The 20,638-nt window shown below is 44.9% G+C and overlaps 1 protein-coding gene across 2 annotated transcripts; it reads right to left on the bottom strand.

Annotated features, from left to right (window-relative positions):
* Nucleotides 1–4,572: 4,572 nt before the first annotated feature.
* Nucleotides 4,573–20,095, bottom strand: si:dkey-261h17.1. Of its 2 annotated transcripts, XM_034589903.1 has the most exons (9): nucleotides 19,782–20,095; nucleotides 10,101–10,178; nucleotides 9,894–9,930; nucleotides 9,617–9,848; nucleotides 9,433–9,510; nucleotides 7,631–7,742; nucleotides 7,457–7,509; nucleotides 7,131–7,277; nucleotides 4,573–5,941 (listed from the first exon to the last, which is right to left on the bottom strand). In XM_034589903.1, the coding sequence occupies exons 1-9, from the start codon at nucleotides 19,861–19,863 to the stop codon at nucleotides 5,747–5,749; spliced, it is 1,014 nt and encodes a 337-aa protein (XP_034445794.1). In that variant the 5' UTR covers nucleotides 19,864–20,095; the 3' UTR covers nucleotides 4,573–5,746. The 2 variants fall into 2 exon arrangements, with proteins under 2 accessions (XP_034445794.1, XP_034445793.1); XM_034589902.1 differs by having other exon boundaries at nucleotides 9,617–9,930; nucleotides 19,782–20,092.
* Nucleotides 20,096–20,638: the final 543 nt, after the last annotated feature.

The following is a 20,638-nucleotide window of genomic DNA, read 5'->3' as shown; positions in this document are numbered from 1 at the left end:
TGGTTTGCCCCCAAGGCCACAGCAGGGGGCATCCTATCCCAACAATCCGTCAGACCTCACCTTCTGCTCCGTGCTGCCCTCTATCGATAGTAAGGAGTATTACAATGTGGAATTATATACAGTATATCACTTATAGTAAATATAGTTATGTTATGTGTGTTGTGTATGAGCTTATATCAAGGTGTGTACATTTTAAATGCACATTTCATTTGAAAAAGTATTTTGAAGCAAATCTAACAATTTCTTTTGACAGCCTCATAAATTAGACCTTTAACATCCTGTAGTGTTATTGTGCGATTTGTCTGCAACACTGATGTCATCTTTTGTACATTAACACTAGTTTGCAGTAATCCAGTGCACAGACTCTTCCCTGCAGTTTACTACAGGGTGTGATGCATCCATGGTCGGTTGCATCACTGGAAAAGAGAGACGATGCTTTCCAGATTGTTTCCTACAGCAGATGTTGGTGTTCGACAAATGACAGCACAGAGAGCGCCGTGCAGGAAACAGGCAGGATATCAACTTTCCATTGTTATTTGTTGTTTAGGCGTCTATGGAGACAACATACTCAGTTCAAGGTTTTTCAATTTGCATCTTTTGTTCATCAGAGCATTTCTTCCATTTTATTCTGTGAAGACGTTTCAGAGCAAAATACCTCCACAGAAAATCCGGTATTAACATAAAGTACAAACTCATAAACACACAGACTAAAGTGTAAAAGAGTCATTAAACAAAAACGATTAAAGATTAAACGGCCTTTGGACCATCTGTCTGACGAAATGCTAACATGTGTCTGGTCACTCCCTCATGTGTGCACATTAGTCAGCGGGGCCCCATATTTGTCTAAGAGAGGGCCCCTCCCTTAATGTGGATCCCAGCTTTGAAACTGCATAGTACATTTCCCATGATGCATGTTTGTTTTTTTTCAAAGTATGTGAAATTATATTAAATTCCTTCACCAGTCATCATGTGCTTTAGATTTTGAGAGAATGTCTACGTGAGTGTGGGCGGATACAAATTGTTGTGTTCATGCATGGAAGGGTGTCGCACGAGAAGAATATCCTTTCACTGCGAAATCTTTTAATGAAGTTTTAATAAAGTGCAGGAGATTCCTGAAACTTCCTCTGGTCACTTTCAGACACCCGCTCACTTAGAGTAGTGTTGTTTGATTTCAGAGTTAATAGATATGAAACTTTTATAAGAACAATTTAACCATAAACTTTATTCTAAATGATTATAAATAAAAACCCAAATAGAAAGAATATATAAAACTTAAAAAAATAAACACAAATGCACACCTTTTCTACCTTGTTTATTCTGTAAAATAAGTTCATATTGCAGAAACCTTATATTTTGTATATGTTTGTTGTATTGCATCAGAATATGTGGCTCTAGTTTCTCGACCTCATCCTTTCAAGCGGCCATTTCTTAAATTTTTGTGAACTTTATACCACGAATTAACTTTTTACAAATAAAATGTTTCTAAATGTGCCTTATTAATCCATTAAAAGCTCTGCTAAACCCAAAGAAAATGTCAAACAGACAAAGATCGCATTTACCTCTTACCTATCGTTACCTCTCCGACCAGAATTTATGCTAATACATGAGGGGCTATCAGCCGCTAGCTCTTTATTTCCCCAGGAGTTAGTCCAGACCGAGAAACGCTGATGTTGCGCCAAATCTACCGGAAGTGCCAACAGGTGAGTCGCTGCTAATGAGGTGGATTATACAGGTGTGCTCCATCTGCTGCCCCCGAGTGGCCAATATCGGTTATTGCAGGTGGAGGCCAAAAGTCTCTGCTCAAGAAATTAATAACAATAATAATCACAACACAATACTAATACTCCTCCTACTACTTCTAATAATACCAATAAAGGCCCTTTCTATAGGCTAGGATATAAAAAAACAGAAGGATGTCAAGTCCTGGCTTGTGGATTGATATTCACTCTATGTGTCTTATATTTAATTCCCTTGAGAATAACTATATATTGTCCATGGTCATCTCTGGTTTTTGTGTATTTTCAAAGCTGGAAATGTTGTTGTGTTATTGCTTAAACTCCACAGAGGTTGTCATGGAAACACCAGCGTGATGATTCCAGAGAGGAAGAAAGTAGGCAAACATTCTCTGTGTTGTATTTTCTTCTAGAAAAGAGGATGAAGTCGTTCTGAGGAGTGCAAGTGTTTCATATTTCACGTTTTAGGTTTCAAATGATTCTCCTGCAGGATCCCTTCCTCTCAACCTTTTCATGAACCTGCGAGTTTATCCTCTCTTCATTTTCATCCCAGGCTAAATGTGCAGACGACACCTCCTGACCTCAGAGTCCCGCTCGGTCTCTCGTGTGCTCTCTCCTCCCTCCCTCCCTCCCACCCTTCCATTCCGCCCGATATTATCTTACCATCAATGAGCTTGCAAGGGGCGTGCTTTGGCAGGCCCGGGGAAAAACATGACGTGGTTGGCAGCTGTGACTACGTTGATGGGGGGAGCCTCCCCACAATAAAAACAACCAGCTGAGTTTTGTTTTTTATAATCCCAGATTCCATTGCACGTACACTACTCTTGGCTGACTGGAGGAGCGGAGGGGTGGAGAACCTCAGAGCTGGGAGGGGAGCGGAGGGGAGCGGGGCCGGGGCCGGGGGATTTATGTGACATTGAAGAAAGCTGCGGAGGAGAAGATTAGGAGTGATATACTGTAGGGGAGCAGGGGCCAGTGGGTGGAAATTACAAATCATTTAACTCTGTGGTTTATATATTTATATTAAGTAGGACTGTGCAATACATTCTGCTATTTGTCACACATACCTTTTCCTTGGCCTGTGTATTGGGGTCATAGCTTTGCAGATGTTAAGTTACTTCCTTCCATCTTTGTGATTCTTTGCTATGTAGGTGAAAACTTCTGCTGAATAAACAGCAGCTTGTTTAACAAGTAACAACACTTGCTTTACTTCATAGGGACTATTTCTTCATCAGAGAGTTATTCCAGTGATAAATGCTCATAATGAGGCCTCTCCATAATCCACACATCTTCATGTTGCTGTTAATGTTTATTGTCTTTGCTGTGAGCAGCACAGATTCCACCCCTTTCATCTCCATCTCCTGAATTCGGGACGGTGGCAGTGGTTGGTGACCATCCAATAACATTGTGCCGGAGGGAGCTGTACTGTGACACCTACGATTACATGCTGCAGACAACTAACAGTACTGCTGAGCACAACGCCAACTTTTCGAGAATTTAAGGGGAATGTACAGATGCACCTCGACGAAATGTTGTCACATGAACGCCTGCGTGCGTATTTTGAAAGAAAGAAGAAAAACAATGGGTTTGCCGGTAGTGTCTCGACTTAATGAACTGAAACAAAGAAGAAAGATCTTTACTATGTTAAAGAAGAACTTTGATGCACATGTCCAATTTGATTCAGAGCACACACACACACATGTGCACCCGTGAGCTCTGCCTACAAGCAGCTATAATGGCACATCCGTCCTAATCAAGCGGCACCAAATTGCACAGACTCTTAGACATCAGTCTCCTAAATGCGCCTGTTTTTTTCATCTACACCCATGAATTATTCTTTGGGAAATCTGTGAACATGTCGCTCCCCCCCCAAATTTAATGGGTTCCTCCCTCATCTATTCCGTATCCTTCCACCACGTGTTGTGATAATCTGTCAGGTGTTTTTTGCATAATCCTGTTTACAAACAAACAAATGGACAGAGGTAGGACATGTGCATGACTTGATACTTTCAGGGGTAAATGAGAAAATATGGATGTTTTTTGTGTGTGACTTTAACCTCTGAGTTCAACAGAGGGGAGAGAGGAGCCGTGCACTCGATATCCTCACGTCGGTTAGAGGCTGTGTAGAGTAAGATGATCTCAGCTGAGGAGTCACCTCACAGAGTTCAAGGTCAAGTAGGTTGCAGATACCCGGCGTGCACGAGAGCGCATACAGGAACATTCACGTCCGAAGGGATTTACACCGTTTAAATTTGAACTGTGGAGCAGTTGGCCGCTCTCAGATTATAGATGACGACATTCGACTCAATGTATTTATGTGTATATCATGTGCTTCTTGAGCAGTTGTGGTGTAATGTGACGACGGGACAGTTTCACGCCGCCGCTAAATGGCCTTGAGGAAATATTTTCCAGGGGCAGGGGCAGGGTGGGAATTCACATCAGGCCGGATCTGGTGATGAAGGAGAGGGTGTGGATTGATGGGAAATGAACTCGGTCACACTGTCATGTACATGTGGACGGTGAGAGGATGAAAACTTAAATATACAGCGTGATGGATGAGTGCGTGGACGCTGCACTGACATGGAGCTCATAGAGCGTGTGGAGGAAAGGCAGCTGGGGGATGTTTTCACTGCCCCACCCACGCCAGGCAAGACAAAACAGTGTGAAGTGATGTCATTACTACTGCTTATCCAAACCAGCTGTGTGACCTTATGGGCTGTGTGGGATTTAAATTCCAGGCGTATGTATTTGTGCACGTTTGACTCTTTCGTTTTTAATGATGGATGTTTTCTTTTTGAATAAAAACGAGGCTGGGACAAAAAAAAAAAGACAGTTCATCAAAAGTTGTTTACTTTTTACTTTTCTTTATTTTTTTTCATGTTAAATCAAATTGAAACCGCAGGGTGCGAAGAAGAATGAAATAATCACACTGGAATGTTAGCAATGAAAAGCAAAAATGACATTTTTTCTTTTGTGCTTTCCTCCCTGGTTTGTCTCAGTTTATAAGCCAGAGGAAAGAAAAACAATCAGACTTCAGCCACAAGATGCTTCTTTCTCGCCGTCGTAGAACCTGAGCATCTCTGCGTATGACCCGGATCAAACATTGTAAAGGTGCCACAGAGTCCAATGTTATAGTACAACACAAGCTATGACATGAAATTCTTTGGGCACATGATAATGAAAAGTACACAGAATACAAACCAGACAGAGTCACCATACTATACACACTGATCAAGAGAATACTGGGAGTAAAAAGAGCTTATACAGGATATTGAAAAAGAGAATAACACTGACAATGGATGAGCTTCGCGTTAACTTTGTGATCTCGCTTCACTTTGCAGTAGCAGATTGGTGAATTCCTTAAAACTCGGTGAGCCGTCACTCCACTTATTTTACAAAATTGTACACATTTGAATGGCTAATGTCACATGCACATTCAAACCCGTCGCTCCACATCAATCATGCATACAGTACATACAGTGAGCAGAAAAGAAAAGCTGTGTAGATGCATGTTTAGATATTTACAGTACAGATGCAAGTACATGTTGACCCACACACGTGCAGGATTTGCCACACACACACATTCGCACACATCAATAACTCAATCAGACGAACAAGACGAGAGCCCGATGGGGTTTCTCTCTGAGAAGCTTGTGAACACATTTCAAGGCACCGTGGTTTGTTTCCTGTCAATCTGTCCGTCTGTCGAGGCTTTTCAATAAACCAAGGAACAATTTCATTTGTGAGCTCATTCTGTTTTTCCTAATCGAGGGTTTTGGTTGAAGCTTGGAAGCTGATGACGAGCACGAGACCCTGCTGGGTGTTGACAGCACGTGAATGTGACTCCAGAGGTTGCAGTCGTCGTGGGAGCCAGTGTTGATTAACGCTTAACTACACAACCCTGAACTGCTGTCCTCCAGAGAAAAGGAGGTTTTCAGAGGCGTGTGTGGACGGGGGTTGTGTTTGTTGAGGTGGGGGGGAGTTCCTGGGCTGCCATTCGTCGGTCGTCTACTTCACAGCTCGGTGTCTGCCGTCTTGGCGGTGGAGTGGCCGTTGGTGGGAGGAGGAGCGGGCTCGGTCTTGGGGGCCTCGGGGGACTCTCCGTTCTCGCTGGGTTTCTCCTGAGTTTCTGGAGGGGGGTTGAGGGGGGCCACAGACACAAGGGTGTTCCCCTGGTTCTCCTGATCCACGGGATAGGCCTCCTCCGCCTACAAACACAGAGCAGATCCAAAAACTCGTTATGGAAAAACTGGATGGAAAATACCTGGATATCATTATCACTTCACTAACCCTTCACTGTGGCTCTAGGTGAAATGTTTAGGAGACCGATATCTAGTCAATGACAATGTCAATAACATCTCCGTCTTTAACAGAACAAAGATCTTTCTACATCGGTTCACTTCATTAATGTGAGACACTACAGGCAAAACCAATGTTTTTGAGGCTTTGGGCAACAGAAAACATCCAAAATACACATGTAGGTGTTTATTTTACGATACTTTGTTTATTTACACCTGTAGATTTCCCTTTAATTCACCAAAAGTTAGCATTGTACCCAACATGCAGTCCTGTGAATGTTGTCTGCAACATGAATCATCGCAGGTATCACGGTAAAGCTCCCTCCTGCACAAAAATCTTTACTCTAAACAATTTCCTTTGTGTTTTCTACAGATATAAATAATAGTTTCCAATAAAACATTTATTGGGTATTAATAAATCAGCAACTCTTACATTTAAACTTTTAAGACCAATCAATAACTGTCTACACGTAAGATATACACCTTCAAAGGTTGGTCAGTAAAATAATAATGTTAAAAATGACAGAGTTGATTTATTGATCAGATACAGTTCTGCACACAGATGCATCCTTTAACCCCCTCACTGTTCCTCAGAGGCTCACACACACTCTAATGTGGTCGCCATCATGTGATATTGAGAGTGGCGCAGAGAAACAGCTGCGGGATGAAACAACAAGCTCTGCAGATGAATGAGGCAGCGGCGAGGAGGGTGTGGGTCTTTGGATGCAACACACACTCAGCCTATTCTCTCTGATAGCTGTCCAGCAACGTTCCCTGATTAAAACACTGACAGGAACTGGTTCAGAAGTGAGGGAATCGACCTGTTTTGAGTCCAGATGCAGGGAGGCGTGAACCTCGCCCTAGAAAAATCTATGCACTGCTGCAGGATCTATAACTAAAGCACATGCAAGTCCCACAGATGTGACTTCAGATCCATTTTACATGAACAGAAATCAGAAAGAAAAAAATGAATCTACGCAATGATTTTCACTTCATTGGCTGAACCATCTACCAAGTCAGTAACTCGGCTACATAGGGCGACATGCAGTGCAGTACATTGTACAGTGACTCTTAACAGAACACGAGAAAACCTTCTCACCAGCCTCACTCCCTTGGGGTCGGCCCTGCGTTGGCATTTCAAGTAACCGGCAGTGGTCGCGATGGCAGCGAGCAGACCAGTGACCAGAACCCCGACGAATACGGAGGAACCTGACGATGATGGGATCTCGGTGCTTTTCACACCCAGCTGAGAACAACATGGAAAAGATGAAATCGTGGTCAGAAGAAGTAGGTTTGTGAATTCACCGGTGGATTTTTAATGTTGATTGAGAAAACAAAGGAGAAATAACTCAGGTTATAATAAACTTGAGTTCATTTCACTCGTGGGGCCAGCGTCACATTCGCGTTGGCATCACCTTATCTTACCTTGTCTTTCAAATGTTCACTCTGGAGAGCTTCAGCCAAAGTTCCCATCTTAGCTGCAGGGGTAAAAAAACATTAGAAATAGATCAGTGCTGCTGCAAAACCCCGACCCAAAACCAAAGAACAACAAATAAGTGTCAAAAGTTCATGTTAATATACTGTATCATCAGTACTCACCATCCTCACTGGTCACCAGCATGTTGTTGCCGTCTTGGAAGATTTCTAGTGTGCAGTTTATGGTGTTGCACCAGACCGCAGGGTTCGCCTGAATAATACCTTTGGATACCTCCTATGAGAAAGGATGGAAGAAGATGTTCAATGCATACTGCACTTGTGCAATCAAAAACTGTCTGGATAAACTCAGACGAGCAATAACGTGAGATGTGTATTATGATATAGATCATTTTCCCTATTTTGAAAAACTTAATTCACTGATTATAGAAAATAATAAAGGAACTTAACTCAAAACTTGCAAACAGATTACAATTTGATGTTCCTGACCATCAGTGCACATGTGCCTTCGTGTGCGTAATGGAGACAAAAAGCAGTTGGATGGAAAACTTGCTGACCACACCTTCTTTTTTCCCACCTTCACCCTGAACTATGATATCACCCCATTGCACAACGTTACGCTTTGTGATTTGGGAACGCGCTTTTCATTTTCTGTAATGCGATCCAGACAGCTCCCAGTGTTCCCACAGGACCGCTATGAGCAAACCCCCGAATCCTCAGTTAGTTGGGAGTGGACCCGCAGCTGGATCCGTGAGGAAGGGCGGAGGACTCGGAAAGATCACTCCCGTGGATCCTCTTCGCTCGTCCATCTGTCTGTGTCACTTGTGACCCATCATACGCTGCTCATCTTACTCTCAGGAATCTCATACTCGCTGGGGTTGACCTTACGTGGCACCGACGCCTGGAGTTCAGACGAGTTCACGGCAGGAATTCGATAAAGACACTTCAACAACACAAAGGTCTAATGTGACACTGAAATACTCATGTATGCATCGTGCAGAAGAAGATCTTTTTTTCTTTTGAACAACCTTGCAGCGTTGTTGCTTTGTTAACTGTGTTCCAGCTCTTTCATTCAGCCATTCACTCACTTTTTTAACTAATCAACATCTGGCTCAGGCCTCTGGCACAGCGCGCCCATGTTTAGTTTCAGGCCGAGCCGGACAGATGACTTCTGCAGCTGGTCCTGGCTCGGTGGATGTTACAGTAAGGACCCAAATGGAGGCTAATGTAAAGTATGCAGACCGGGATCTGACCGGCTGCGTCGCGGCCTCTGCACCTGGACCAACGTTTGCTGTGCTTTGACACAATTATGATTTAACAGTGCAAGAGAAAAACGATAACTGTGTCGTAAAACGGCTCCAAATACGACGTTTTCTCGACAGGCTGATATCTAACTCCTCGTCTTCCTCTTGGGATGAAACCTGAAAAACACCTCTTTTTGTAGTAAAACCTTTTTGCCTTATAAAAGAAAAAAATCACTAAATGAAACCACACCCTTGCAATTCCTCCTCTGGCCCTAAGGACCTCGGAGCAGGAGAGGAAACGTTAGTCGTCCTCTTCATTTATCTCCTGCCAGGAACACAGTCTCCAGATTTACAACGCCCGAGGAATGTCTGAGAAAAGATCTGCCTTTATCAGGGGCTGTATTTCCAACTGTAGCTCTTTAAAAGCACATTAATCTTACTCTCGTACGAAGAGTGAGCTATTTCCTCTGGAAGGTGCAGGCGGGGGGGTGATAAAGGTCCCTGTAAGAAAAGAATGTGTCACTAGATGCTGCTGGATTACTTTGATACCGGAGATGGTCTCAGCTCTCAGTTCACTGTGGTTTTAAATGTTGCAAGGCCAAATCTCAACGGGTTGTTGGTTCGATGCCGCCTGCGTTTTGGCGGTGGCGCAGGGTCCTGCTGTCGTGTTGGTGGCAGGTTGATATCTCACTTTTACAAGTCATAGTGTAGAGATAAACTCACGCAATTTTCCGTCACTACCACGACCTTGACGGCGTTGCTCTCTGGGATGTCGTCTTTTCCAACACACTTCACGCCCGGCTGGGGAGACAGATCGATAAAGGAGTTCAGGAGAAGGAATGTTGCGACCTCAGTGTCCATTAAAATAGAAAGGCAGCGTTTGAACATTGCACAGGCAGGTACTCACCGACACCAACTTAACGACACTTGAGACATCATCTATCCCATTGTTGCTGTCGGAGGGGGCCACGATCGTCCCTGAGTTGCCCCCGTCCATCTTGTCTGGAAAAAGTGCAACGGTTACAATAGTTGCTGGGAATGGGTTATCTCCGGGAACCACAGAGGCTGCAGGGTCTTGACCTCCTGCGGTCGCAGAGTCAGCCGCAGTCGGGGCAGCGGAGGCATCTGGAGCGGCAGCACCTGGAGTGGCAGCATCTGGAGCGGCAGCAGCTGGAGCGGCAGCATCTGGAGTGGCAGCATCTGGAGCGGCAGCATCGGTCGCTACGAACACAATCCACCGGACAAGGATGTTATACACGGGAACATCGTGGATGGGAAGAATGAAATGTGAAGGTGACCGTCACTAGATTCAGGAAAAACTGAACTTTGAAAATAACTTCTCAAAATAGCCAGAACTGCTAATCTCAAATCTCATTTATCAAGGCTCCTACCAGCGTTGGCGCCGGCGGTGAGACTGGCAGTCGCGACCTCGGGTGCTGCTGTTGAGTCATCTTGACATATCACCTCATCTGCAAGGAATGGAGAGAGAGGGAGAGAGAGAAAGAGAGAGAGAGAGAGAGAGAGAGAGAGAGAGAGAGAGAGAGAGAGAGCAACATTAACACTTTGACATTCATCTGATGAATCAAAGCTCTTTGATGAAAACATCTGCTCGGTATATCAACACTTTTTGAAAAGTCAGACACTGTGGCCCCCCCCCCCAATCAAACTGAACAGTCAATAGACAAACATCTTATAACTCTTTGTCCTACTTCCATCCATTGCACTTCTGTCCGTCCTGGGAGAGGGATCCCTCACATGTGGCTCTCTCTGAGGTTTCTACGTTCTTTTTTCCCTGTTAAAAGGGTTTTTAAGTAGTTTTTCCTTACTCTTGTTGAGGGTTAAGGGCAGAGGATGTCACACCATGTCAAAGCCCTATGAGACAAATTGTGATTTGTGAATATGGGCTATACAAATAAAATTTGATTGATTGATTGATTCAATTCAGGGGATAATCCTGCTCATGTTCAAGTATTGGGATTAAACAGTAGCTCCTATAATTTGGGTCTTTTGGGGGATCTCATGGAGGGAAGTGTATTCCTAAAAACGGATTCTGCATGTGAATGTGCAGAACCTGTGGTTGAGGGACAAGATTTGGGGGCTTGAAGCCTTTGAGCAAGTTTTGCTTGCCGGCAGGTATTGGAGAGCAAGAGAGGAAGGAACATATTGAATGAAATACATCAGCTTTTGGCTTTTTAGTGATGGCGTCTGGACCAAAAATCCAGAATCCACTTGAAGTACTATTAAGGTTAAATATGGGAAAAAATAACAATCCTAGAATACCAGCTAGTTCTCTGAGTCCAATCTTGTCAGTTTCTTCTTATGTAATGAAATGTTTGGTATTTTGGGATGGAATTTAAAGCACACACTCGGTGGAATGAGTGAATGGGGGCAGGGGGTTGGATTGAACAGCTTGGCCGTGCCCAACATGAAGATGGCAAAACCTATTAGCATGTGTGTTTGCTAACTAGTGGTCACACATGGGCTAATTCTCACCGTCTGCACCCTATGCAAATAATCTGCTCAGTCAAAAGGTCGCGGCCTTTTCACTCCACACTCGTCCTCTGGGGAAAATCGTGTTTCTGTAATAATACTGGGATTAGGTTGGTTGGTGCTAAACACATCTCTGACGAAGCAAAAGTAAATGATCTCACTGCCAAAGTCGTATCAGTTTGTGTTCAGGCCAAATCTGGGATCTCAAGCCCTGAAAACCATTTCATCCTGTCCAATCACCTCTAAACACTCCCCTCAGCGAGGAAGGAAACCAGTACAGCGTGTAAACACTTTGACATCGAACCAAAACTATGCCTCACTCAGAGGAAATCTGTTTGGTGCACCACGCTCATTATTTGGTTGTAGACGCAATTATGTAACTGTGTCGGATATACTGTAGATTGTTTAGTGTGTATTTGAAATCCTGTAAACATGACAGACTTTAAACAACTGGAATAAGTTTCTGCTTATCGATTCTGGTAAGAAACTATTTTGATTTTCAATGTGAAATAGTCAGAAATGTGTCAAATCTTTAGATAACAAAAATATCTTTCTTCTTGTAAGAAGCGAAGACACAACTGCTGCTTCAAAGAATTCAGAGAATTTAGGAATTTAGGAATCTTTTTCATCGAGGTTCATTACGACCTCAACATTCAAATGTTTATAAAGTTCTTGGAACACATGGTTCCCCCCCCCTGGTTTTATCTGGACAGTCGGATCAAATGGCTCAACAATGTCCAAGGCTGCTTGTGTTCTGTAGTTTAATTGACTTCAGTTTCCACATCACAGAATTTACCCAATACCTCTTCTTTTAAAGCTCTTCACTGTCTATATGCTCATGGCTACACATGCACATGGACAGACACACACCATATACACACTTTGACCTTACACTCTGCACTGTGCAATCAGAGGTTTATACACAGCGACGCTCCACCACTGTGGACACAGTCACCTCAGACAGCTGTGTCAGAAATCTCACTGTGTTTCCAGTCCGGCCCCTCAGCACGAGGCCTCCGGACCTCTTGTCTCAACACAAACGCAGAGGAACACACACACGCACACACACACACACACACACACTCCTGCTCCGTAAACACAACCTCTCCGTCTCTCTGCAGAAAGCAACACGGCTGAGTCTGCAGACTATATGCAGCCGCTGAGTGCAAGTAAATCCTGCTCCTCACTACTGTCTCCACTACTGGGCAACATCAAGTGGGTTTCCTTCCCAGGCTGTCCTCCTTGAAGCGCTCAGCCTGGGTGTTCCAGGCCTTGACGTGGTGTGTGGTGAGCAGCCGTTGCCAGATGTAGAGAACTAAATCGGTTAAAGAGGGGATATGACTCGGGCCCAGATCTGAGAGTAACAGATCCGATGCTGCATTCTTTTGCCCGGAGTTGGACGAGGCAAATATAGCCAAACAAATATAGGGGCAAGATGAATGCAAATATTTAATTGGCAAATTACGACTGTGATTTGGTTTATGTAGAACATTAAAAAAATGTTTTCTTTTCTGATTTAATCTACTGTAAGTGTTGCTGGGATGAGTTGCAGTTGCTCTTCACTACGGGAATGTAAAACACTCAAAATGTCAGTTACACGATAAATATAACAGACACCAGGTCTTTAAATAAACCAGACACTTGTCAAGAACTTCACACTGGATATATATATATCTATATCTACATTATATGGAGAAACAACCGTGCATTGCACATCATCACTCATTCCTTGAATTCCAGAATACAGAATGTGGTGGTCCACACCGATAAATCAAATTACGAGGCTGAGATGAAGTCAAACACATACAGATGTGAGGTTTCCTGGGTTTAACTACATCGGGGGTTGAAATCGTATATATTTCCAAGATGTTAAGACTAAAGTGGGAGAGCGGGGGGGGGGGCCGACAAGGTGGAGGGGGAAACTTATCATCAATTCATATAATGAAGTCGTTAGGAAATCATTTGGTTCTGTTTCCTTCCAGAAAACCTCTTTTCAACATGTCCTCCAACTCTAAATTCATTCACTGATTCACAAACACACCCAAACGCATGCACGCACAGGGCGGCTGCGGATCAGGAGTTCGAGATGGTCGTCCACTAACAAGAGGGTTGAACCCCCTGACACCCATTCTGAAGTGTCCTTGAGCAAGATACTCAAGCCGCTGTCTTTTTATGAATGTTTTGAATGCTGTAGAAACAAAATAGAAAAGGTGCTGAGTGTAGAAGAACTGTGTGCATGTGACTTGTGCTTTGAGTGGATGATAAGACTGGAAAAGCACAAAATAAATACAGTCTACACTACACACACACACACACACACACACACACACACACACACACACACACACACACACACACACAAAGACTACGTAGCTGACACGTGTGCGAGGCCAAAACAAGGAAAAACACACATCATTGGAAACATTAAATTTGGGCAGCTGTTCCACACAACATGAAGAAATTAATGAGGTCATTTTTGTTGATCTCAGCGAAGCTCTATTTGAGTTTCAGGTCCAACTCTGCGGGACACAGCCTGATTTCCTGCCCTGACACTTCTCCGTGCAGCGCAAGTGTCTGAGGAAGACAGAGATCACAAGAAAAAAACAAAACGTCTGTGATTGTCGGACTGCACGCCTTTCCTGACCTCCCCGACCTTCTGCTGCTGCATGTACTCTTGTAAGTAAACTGTTATCATAACCTCCAAAAGGCGACGGCTGCACCCACACAAATAAAACTCTCTTTCTCTCTCGGTTTTGGCCTTTGAAAGGATTTGGGATTTTCTTTTTGTGCCACTGGCGCCTGTGGTGATGCAGTTTGAAATCAGCGAGGTCATTTCAGCTGCAGCAGTGAATTGATAACTACACAACAGATTGTGTGAGTGTGATCACGTCAGATATCATGTGTGTCGCTCACCGCCTGTCCCAGTCGAGCTGCCATGTAATTGCCTATTGCAGCGCTCAGATTTATGTGAGTACATGGCAGCAAAAACAAACAGTGTCACCCCTGATTAACCGGGTGCAGTCAGAGAGTATGAGGAGGGGACAGAAGTCCGTCACTTGTGGTGTTTAAAGTCCGAGGCCTGCTTCCTCTCTGGGGACACTGGGGAGGAGTCCCGATGAGCTGGGGAGCGACGCAGCTGCGGTAAAGTCTCCTCAGGGAACTCCGGCCATCCCTCCCTGCACATGTGCTGCACTGGCACAGAGCTGTCAGACCGGTGACATCATGCGCAAGGAGGGAGAGCTTCAACTCTAAATCCTGGGACTCGCTTTCGACCTCCACCCAGACCACTGAGAAAACAACTTGGCTGTCGTAATGGGTCCCACCCTGCTGTCGTCGCATATCCACGACCTCCAAAGACAGATGTCCACAGAAAAACCTAAAGTCTCATCTCATCCATTTATTTTATTTCTCTTATTGCAGCTATAACAGAAAAGCACAGATGAGGTTTAGACAGCAAGTACAGAAATTATGATAATCGGTTATTCCATGAAATGACAATAAAGGCGAACAAGGCTCATTGCATGTGTCAAGAGCCCAAGATGAAGTCGAACTCAAAGAGAGTAAAGCAGCAAATCTTCATCGATTACAAAAATGTTTGTGTTGATAAACTAATAAGGTCCTTTACACTAAAATACTAGTTCCTGCAATCACACAAACACAATCCATCAAGTGAAGCCACAGAGAACAAACCCACTTCACTACTACTTCCTACTCCAGTGAGAACAAACCACTCGAGTTCCTGAACATGAGAACTATTTTGGTTTCTGAGCAGACGAGTGGCAGGACTTGACCCTTTCCACCCTGCCCACACCCCTGGTGTTTCTTAACAAAACATGGGAGATCATTTTGAAAACAGCATAAGAGGAATTAACAACAGATCTGGAATGTTATTCATGCACAACCTATAACAGGATGTGGCTGTAACAGCACACGACGTGCAGTGACCTCTGCAGAGGTGAACCCGCTGAGGGCTGCAGATAACATGCACCGCCGCTGGAACACAGACACACGGCAAAGAGACTGCAGGGCTGTGTAGTTGAGTGATTCACGCAAGCTTAAGTTTCTGTCTTTCCTTAATACACCACTGTTACTGGACCACTTCTGAAACCCAAATAGAACTAAAAGGAAGAATGAAATGGTAACATTATGATGGATAGCAGCTACCGACCATTGTTTTTATTCAACCCCTAATTTCAGTCATTAAAATAGTTTCACTAGGGCCGTGAAACTTAAAACCTGTTTCCAAAACAGTCCATCCATTTTGTTAGCAGATCAGAAAGTGGAAACACCAGCTGCTCCGAGAGGCTGCAGCAGCTCGCTGCTCCCCTCCCTGACTCAGAACCAGGACTGGGCTTCAGCAGCAGATGTCCATGGACAGATTCCAGCTGCTGTTTTTACACGAGACTGTGTGGGGAGAGGTTGTAAAAGGATATAAAAACCGATAGAGTCCGAAACAATCTGGTTCTGATACGACTGAGGCCAGGGAGACAAACTCTAAACTCTGCAGTGTCCTCTGCACGGAATCACACGCACCGTGTTTCTCCACATACAGTACAAATGAACGTCGTGTCAAAACAGTCTTGTGTTTTCAATTAAGATGCTTGGCTGCAACAACATGGCTTTTACTGAACATGAATTACCGGGAGCAATTATTCTGGCAGTCAAAAGGCCTCAGTCAAGGCTCATTAAGTGCTTTTATTCCCCAGGGGATCCACTATTCCCCCCCCCATAAAGACAGCCCTGTCTGGGTATCCAACGTGCACTCAAGTGCCTTTCTGCGTCGATTGCTCTCTACTGGTGTTTGGCATCGCAAAATCCCAGGATCACTGAGCTGTTGCTGTAGTTTTAGTTCTGAGCCAGTGTGAAAACGCGGGGATGACGAAAGAAGCTTCCAAAGAACACACACTTTAGTCTTATAGGGCCGCTAAACAGATCCTAATAACCCATATCTGCAGTTTCTCGGCCCGGACGCTGATTGTGCTGCCAAATATTTTAGAGAATGAAGTAGAATCGGGAGGAGAAGGCGACTTTCCCCTCCTCCCCATCCTCTTTACTGGTAAAACCAAACAGCTGTAAAATTGCAGCGGGGTGCCAGGGGAACAAGGAACAATAAGCTCACCAGAACAGCAGTAATTGGAAAAGTTAGATTTGAATGCGAGCGGCGTCTGCTTTTCATTAAGATTGTTCCACTAGGTAAATATTGTTGCTCGACGATCTGTTTCTCAGTCAACTCCTTTTCCTGGATGATCATTTAGTTTTGTGGCGTCGCTGGTTTTTGTTTTCTTATCGTAAATGTGTTTTCTTTGGAATGGAGTCGGATTCAAATGAAGATAAGTCAGAAACGAGACCGTCCTCCCCTCTTGCTGTTTCACGCTGATGAGAGCCGGCAGATGAGATAACAAAAACTTATCACGTGCATCATGTGTCTTGAGAATATTTGAATGATTTCAGTTGCAGACTCGCTCATCGGCAGTTTGACAGAACACAGGCTCTGGGTTTAATTACTCTGAGAGCTCACGTGGCCCCTCAGCCGTAACCTCGGGCCCCAGTGGACACACACACCCGCGCTGACATAAGATCGCTATCTGCCAAGGGTTACATAAAAGAGACCCACGCCCTCCAGCAGATGACGTGAATCAAACTTCATCACAGCTCGGGACTGAAGGAATGCCGGTCAATAGCTGAGGGCCCTGAGAGAGAGTGGCAATATTCTGCGCTTGTTTGCGTTGGCAGGGCGAAGCCGTCTGAGAAAACAAAGCTCTGTGCCCTTGCAAGCTGGATTCTACTCTTGTGTCTTCTTGTACAAAATCCAATCAGCGTTGAGGATTTATGACATTTTAAATGACGTGCATCGATCAAGTGAGAGCAAAACAAAAGAAAATCTACTATGCTCTGACTCGGGTTTAATGTGGTTTATCGTAACAGCAATTGTCACAGCTCATTCTGCTCCGCCCGAGGCCCCTGACTTCATAAAAGAGAAGCATTGCAGATGACGGGCTGAAGCGAGCGAGACGAGATGTTTTTCTCCGTCTCCAGAGCAGATTCGAAGCCCGGGTTTTCCCCTGGAAACCTTGAGAGAGGGAGCGAGAGAGAGGGAGGGAGGGAGGGAGAGAGAGACGGCTTCCAACATACTCCAAGACGCATTGCATGACATCATCCAACATCGCAGTGCGTGCCCATTTCAGCGCTACATATTTGCACGACTGCATAACTACTGAGAGACAGCCATGGGAAGCGGGGGACATAAACTAAGTCTGTGTTTGCCAGAGAGTCGGGGAGATCAGCCAGCTCCTATGTGACAAGGATGTTTGCTCCGATACACAAGAGTCAAGCACGTTCACCAATCAAGTGCATCAGAGGCTCTGGTCTCATGCATCCTGCCTTCACATCCACTCTGCTGTCCTCGTGCTCCTGTTTGTCTGAATCAGTGTTTCTGCTGATACGTTCTGCAGCTGCAGATGTTACAGATGTTATCGAGTGAGCTGTACATACACACAACACAGACGTGTGATGTCGGCGTGTGATGTCAGCTCGCCTGTGATTCTTGTTCAGATTTGTTCCCCATCTGGACAAGTGCTACATCCAAAGCCTCTGTGAAATGAGTTTGCTGTTTTCTATGGTTTACATTAGGACTGTGCGATATGAGGAAATATATCATTTGAAAAATTCAAAATGTCACAGTTTCAGATTGGGCTCCATTGTTTATTTTGTTGTGCTGCACATCAAACTCTTGACAGCAGTTGTTACACTGGAATTGAAATTCAGCAATTACAATAAAAAAACTGGAAAATGGGGCGATGCTCCTTGACAAAGAGTCTTCTTCATTTGAACAAGACGGTCATAATGAAGCGTGAAACATTAAAACTGTCTGTGTCCGTGTCTGAGAATGTCGATGTCATCAGACCCAGACCTCTGACCCATATACAGTCACATAGTCCTATACTGTAAAAAGAGTCCATGAGGAGACAGAGCGTCTCTTGTGACTTGGCTGCTGGTGCAAAACGTACCAAACAACAAAAACAGAAATAGACCAGGAGGTATTAAAGATAAAGAGGCCTGATCTAGATTCAGGAAATAGTTACGAGCAATAAACTGAAGACAAAACATCTTTCAGAGCCAAATGTGGCCGTGCCCCTGCAAATTCACGCTGCGATGCCGGTTGGACACAAGTGTCAACAGTGTGGCAGGAGCATGTGAGCGCAGGGCTGCTGCTGGATGTGGTCAATAATTGAGGATGATTCGACGCACACGAGACAACACACTTGTGGAATTCTTAAAAAAGGTAAATCAGAAGCTGCTAAAATCCAAAACAGGGGTGAAAGGCGGGTGCCCGTGAAAGATCCTATTTCAAGTTTGTATTTGAAACATGAAAACAACACAACTACGCCTGGTTGGCTGGGCAGGGGTGTGTCATAGGGTAATGTGTGTCTGCTTTACAGACACCAACAGTGGTAAACAAACAACACAAGTGATATTTAAAATGTCGTTCCTGTGTCATGGCATTAATTTCTTCGAGGGGAGAGCCTGGAGTAATTAGATTTCCATGTAAATCTAATTACCATCTGTTGAGCTGCTGATGCAGACGGTGTGCGCTGTTGCCTTTTTATCGTGCACACGACGAACATGTTCCGCCAACTCATGATCTTTTCCCTCTCAGAGTAAACCCCTGGTTATTTTCATCCTTCCAAGGTCACTCCTGACATTTACCGCACCTCTGCCCATGGATGGGGCCCGACGGCTCTGCAGAAGTCGTTACCAGGAGCAGTCCCGCTTTACAACCAGCGAGGAAGCAACACTATCCAAGCCATACATCACCCTGCAATTAGCATCAGGCCTCGAGACTGCCCCAGTGCGTCCACTCACATCCACGTGATTACACACACACACACTTACACACACTTACACACACACACACACACACACACACACTCACATATTTACTGTTAGCACGTCTGTAGGCAGATGTTTACAGATGCAATTTTGCTCTCTGTTGAAACCATGTGCTGTGCGGGCGCTTTGCTGTACGTAGCACACATGCAGCTCACATGCGCTTGAAGTATCTTTACAACTCACCAGAGATACAGTCATGTTCAGAATAGTATGCAACACAAAGAGCCAATCGGACTCTATTCGTAGTAAAGAATACAGTGATGTGTTTTGGGAAGTCGTGTGTGTGTGTGTGTGTGTGTGTGTGTGTGTGTGTGTGTGTGTGTGTGTGTGTGTGTGTGTGTGTGTATTCAAACACATGTTAGCTCCACCCAGGTGCACTGCAGGATGTAAAACATAATTATTCTCAACTGCAACTTTCCACCCGTGAACATGCCCCTTTGTGTCTGCAGCTGTGCCCCCTGCTAACCATTCCTCTCTGCATCTGTCTGCACCCTCATGGCTAAACACATCAAAGCAATCCCCCCCCCCCCCCCAACTAGTGTGAGTATAGAGTCTGGGTCTATAATGTCAAAGATTGAATAAAGGAAAAGCAACAAAAAAAAATTCCCACAAGCAACACACGCCTCGGTGTGGAGAACACAATCAACGTGGAAAAAGAGGATACCACAGTTAACGATTGGAAGAGTACTCACTGCTGAGCAACAGAGCGCAGAGCACCAGGACTCCCGCCATCCTCCTCCAGAGCCAATTCATTCTCCACATGGACGCAGCCATCCTCTCTGGTTGGACTCAGAGCAGCCGGTGGGACTGTGTGCGAGAGCGAAGGAGTGTTGGTGAGCAACGGGTGAGTGAGTGTGAGGGCAGAGGGGGGGGGAGTTGGTTGGGAGTTTCCTGTGAGGTCTGAGTGAGCGGGACAGTCAAGCAGGATAAAGCGTGGCTTGTGTTCTGTTGCTCTTTATATGGTCCCACTCCTTCACCCTCTCTCTCTCTCTCTCTCTCTCTCTCTCTCTCTCTCTCTCTCTCTCTCTCTCTCTCTCTCTCTCTCTCTCTCTCTCTTTCCACACCCCTTCTCTAACTGCCTTTCCCCCAAAGCTTTCCTCCCATGTCCTTGTGTGCGTACACATGTGGGCACCAGAATGACGGCGGCGGGTGAAGCTGCACATCTGGCCCGAGCCTTATCTTCGCTGCAGCTTTGTTTCCTGGCGAAACCGCTGGTCCTCCTTTTACGGAAGTTTGCACGATTTGGTGCAACGGCTTCTGTGGTCGCACGTCAGGAAGTGTCAAGGGATGATGTTGTAGACGAGGTACAAATACGAGGTACAAATACAAGGTATTTCCACCGGTGTGTCTTTGAGAGGAAAGCACACCGGCTCAGTGTAACGTCGAAACACATCTGAAACTCGAAGGGCCTCAGTAGAGTGATTACCTCTGCAAAGGCTCATCAGTCTCCTTAGAGATTTATTTTAATTAATCAACATCCATGAACTATTCTCTCACAATGTTGAAGTAAGTGAAAAACAATTCCTGGCTCCACCCCCCTGATCCAGAT

The sequence above is a fragment of the Hippoglossus hippoglossus genome, chromosome 7, assembly GCF_009819705.1.
Source record: "Hippoglossus hippoglossus isolate fHipHip1 chromosome 7, fHipHip1.pri, whole genome shotgun sequence".
Taxonomy (NCBI): domain Eukaryota; kingdom Metazoa; phylum Chordata; class Actinopteri; order Pleuronectiformes; family Pleuronectidae; genus Hippoglossus; species Hippoglossus hippoglossus.
Note: the sequence above shows the minus strand (reverse complement) of the source record. Positions and strands in the feature narration are given on the sequence as shown.

Excerpts from the sequence above, each read along its gene's own strand:
- si:dkey-261h17.1 (XM_034589902.1), bottom strand. The coding sequence starts at position 19,863 with ATGGCTGCGTCCATGTGGAGAATGAATTGGCTCTGGAGGAGGATGGCG. Across the intron at positions 7,510-7,630 it reads GCTGGTGACCAGTGAGGATG|CTAAGATGGGAACTTTGGCT; the intron begins GTGAGTACTGAT and ends TTACCCCTGCAG. Across the intron at positions 5,942-7,130 it reads ACCCCAAGGGAGTGAGGCTG|GCGGAGGAGGCCTATCCCGT; the intron begins GTGAGAAGGTTT and ends CTGTGTTTGTAG.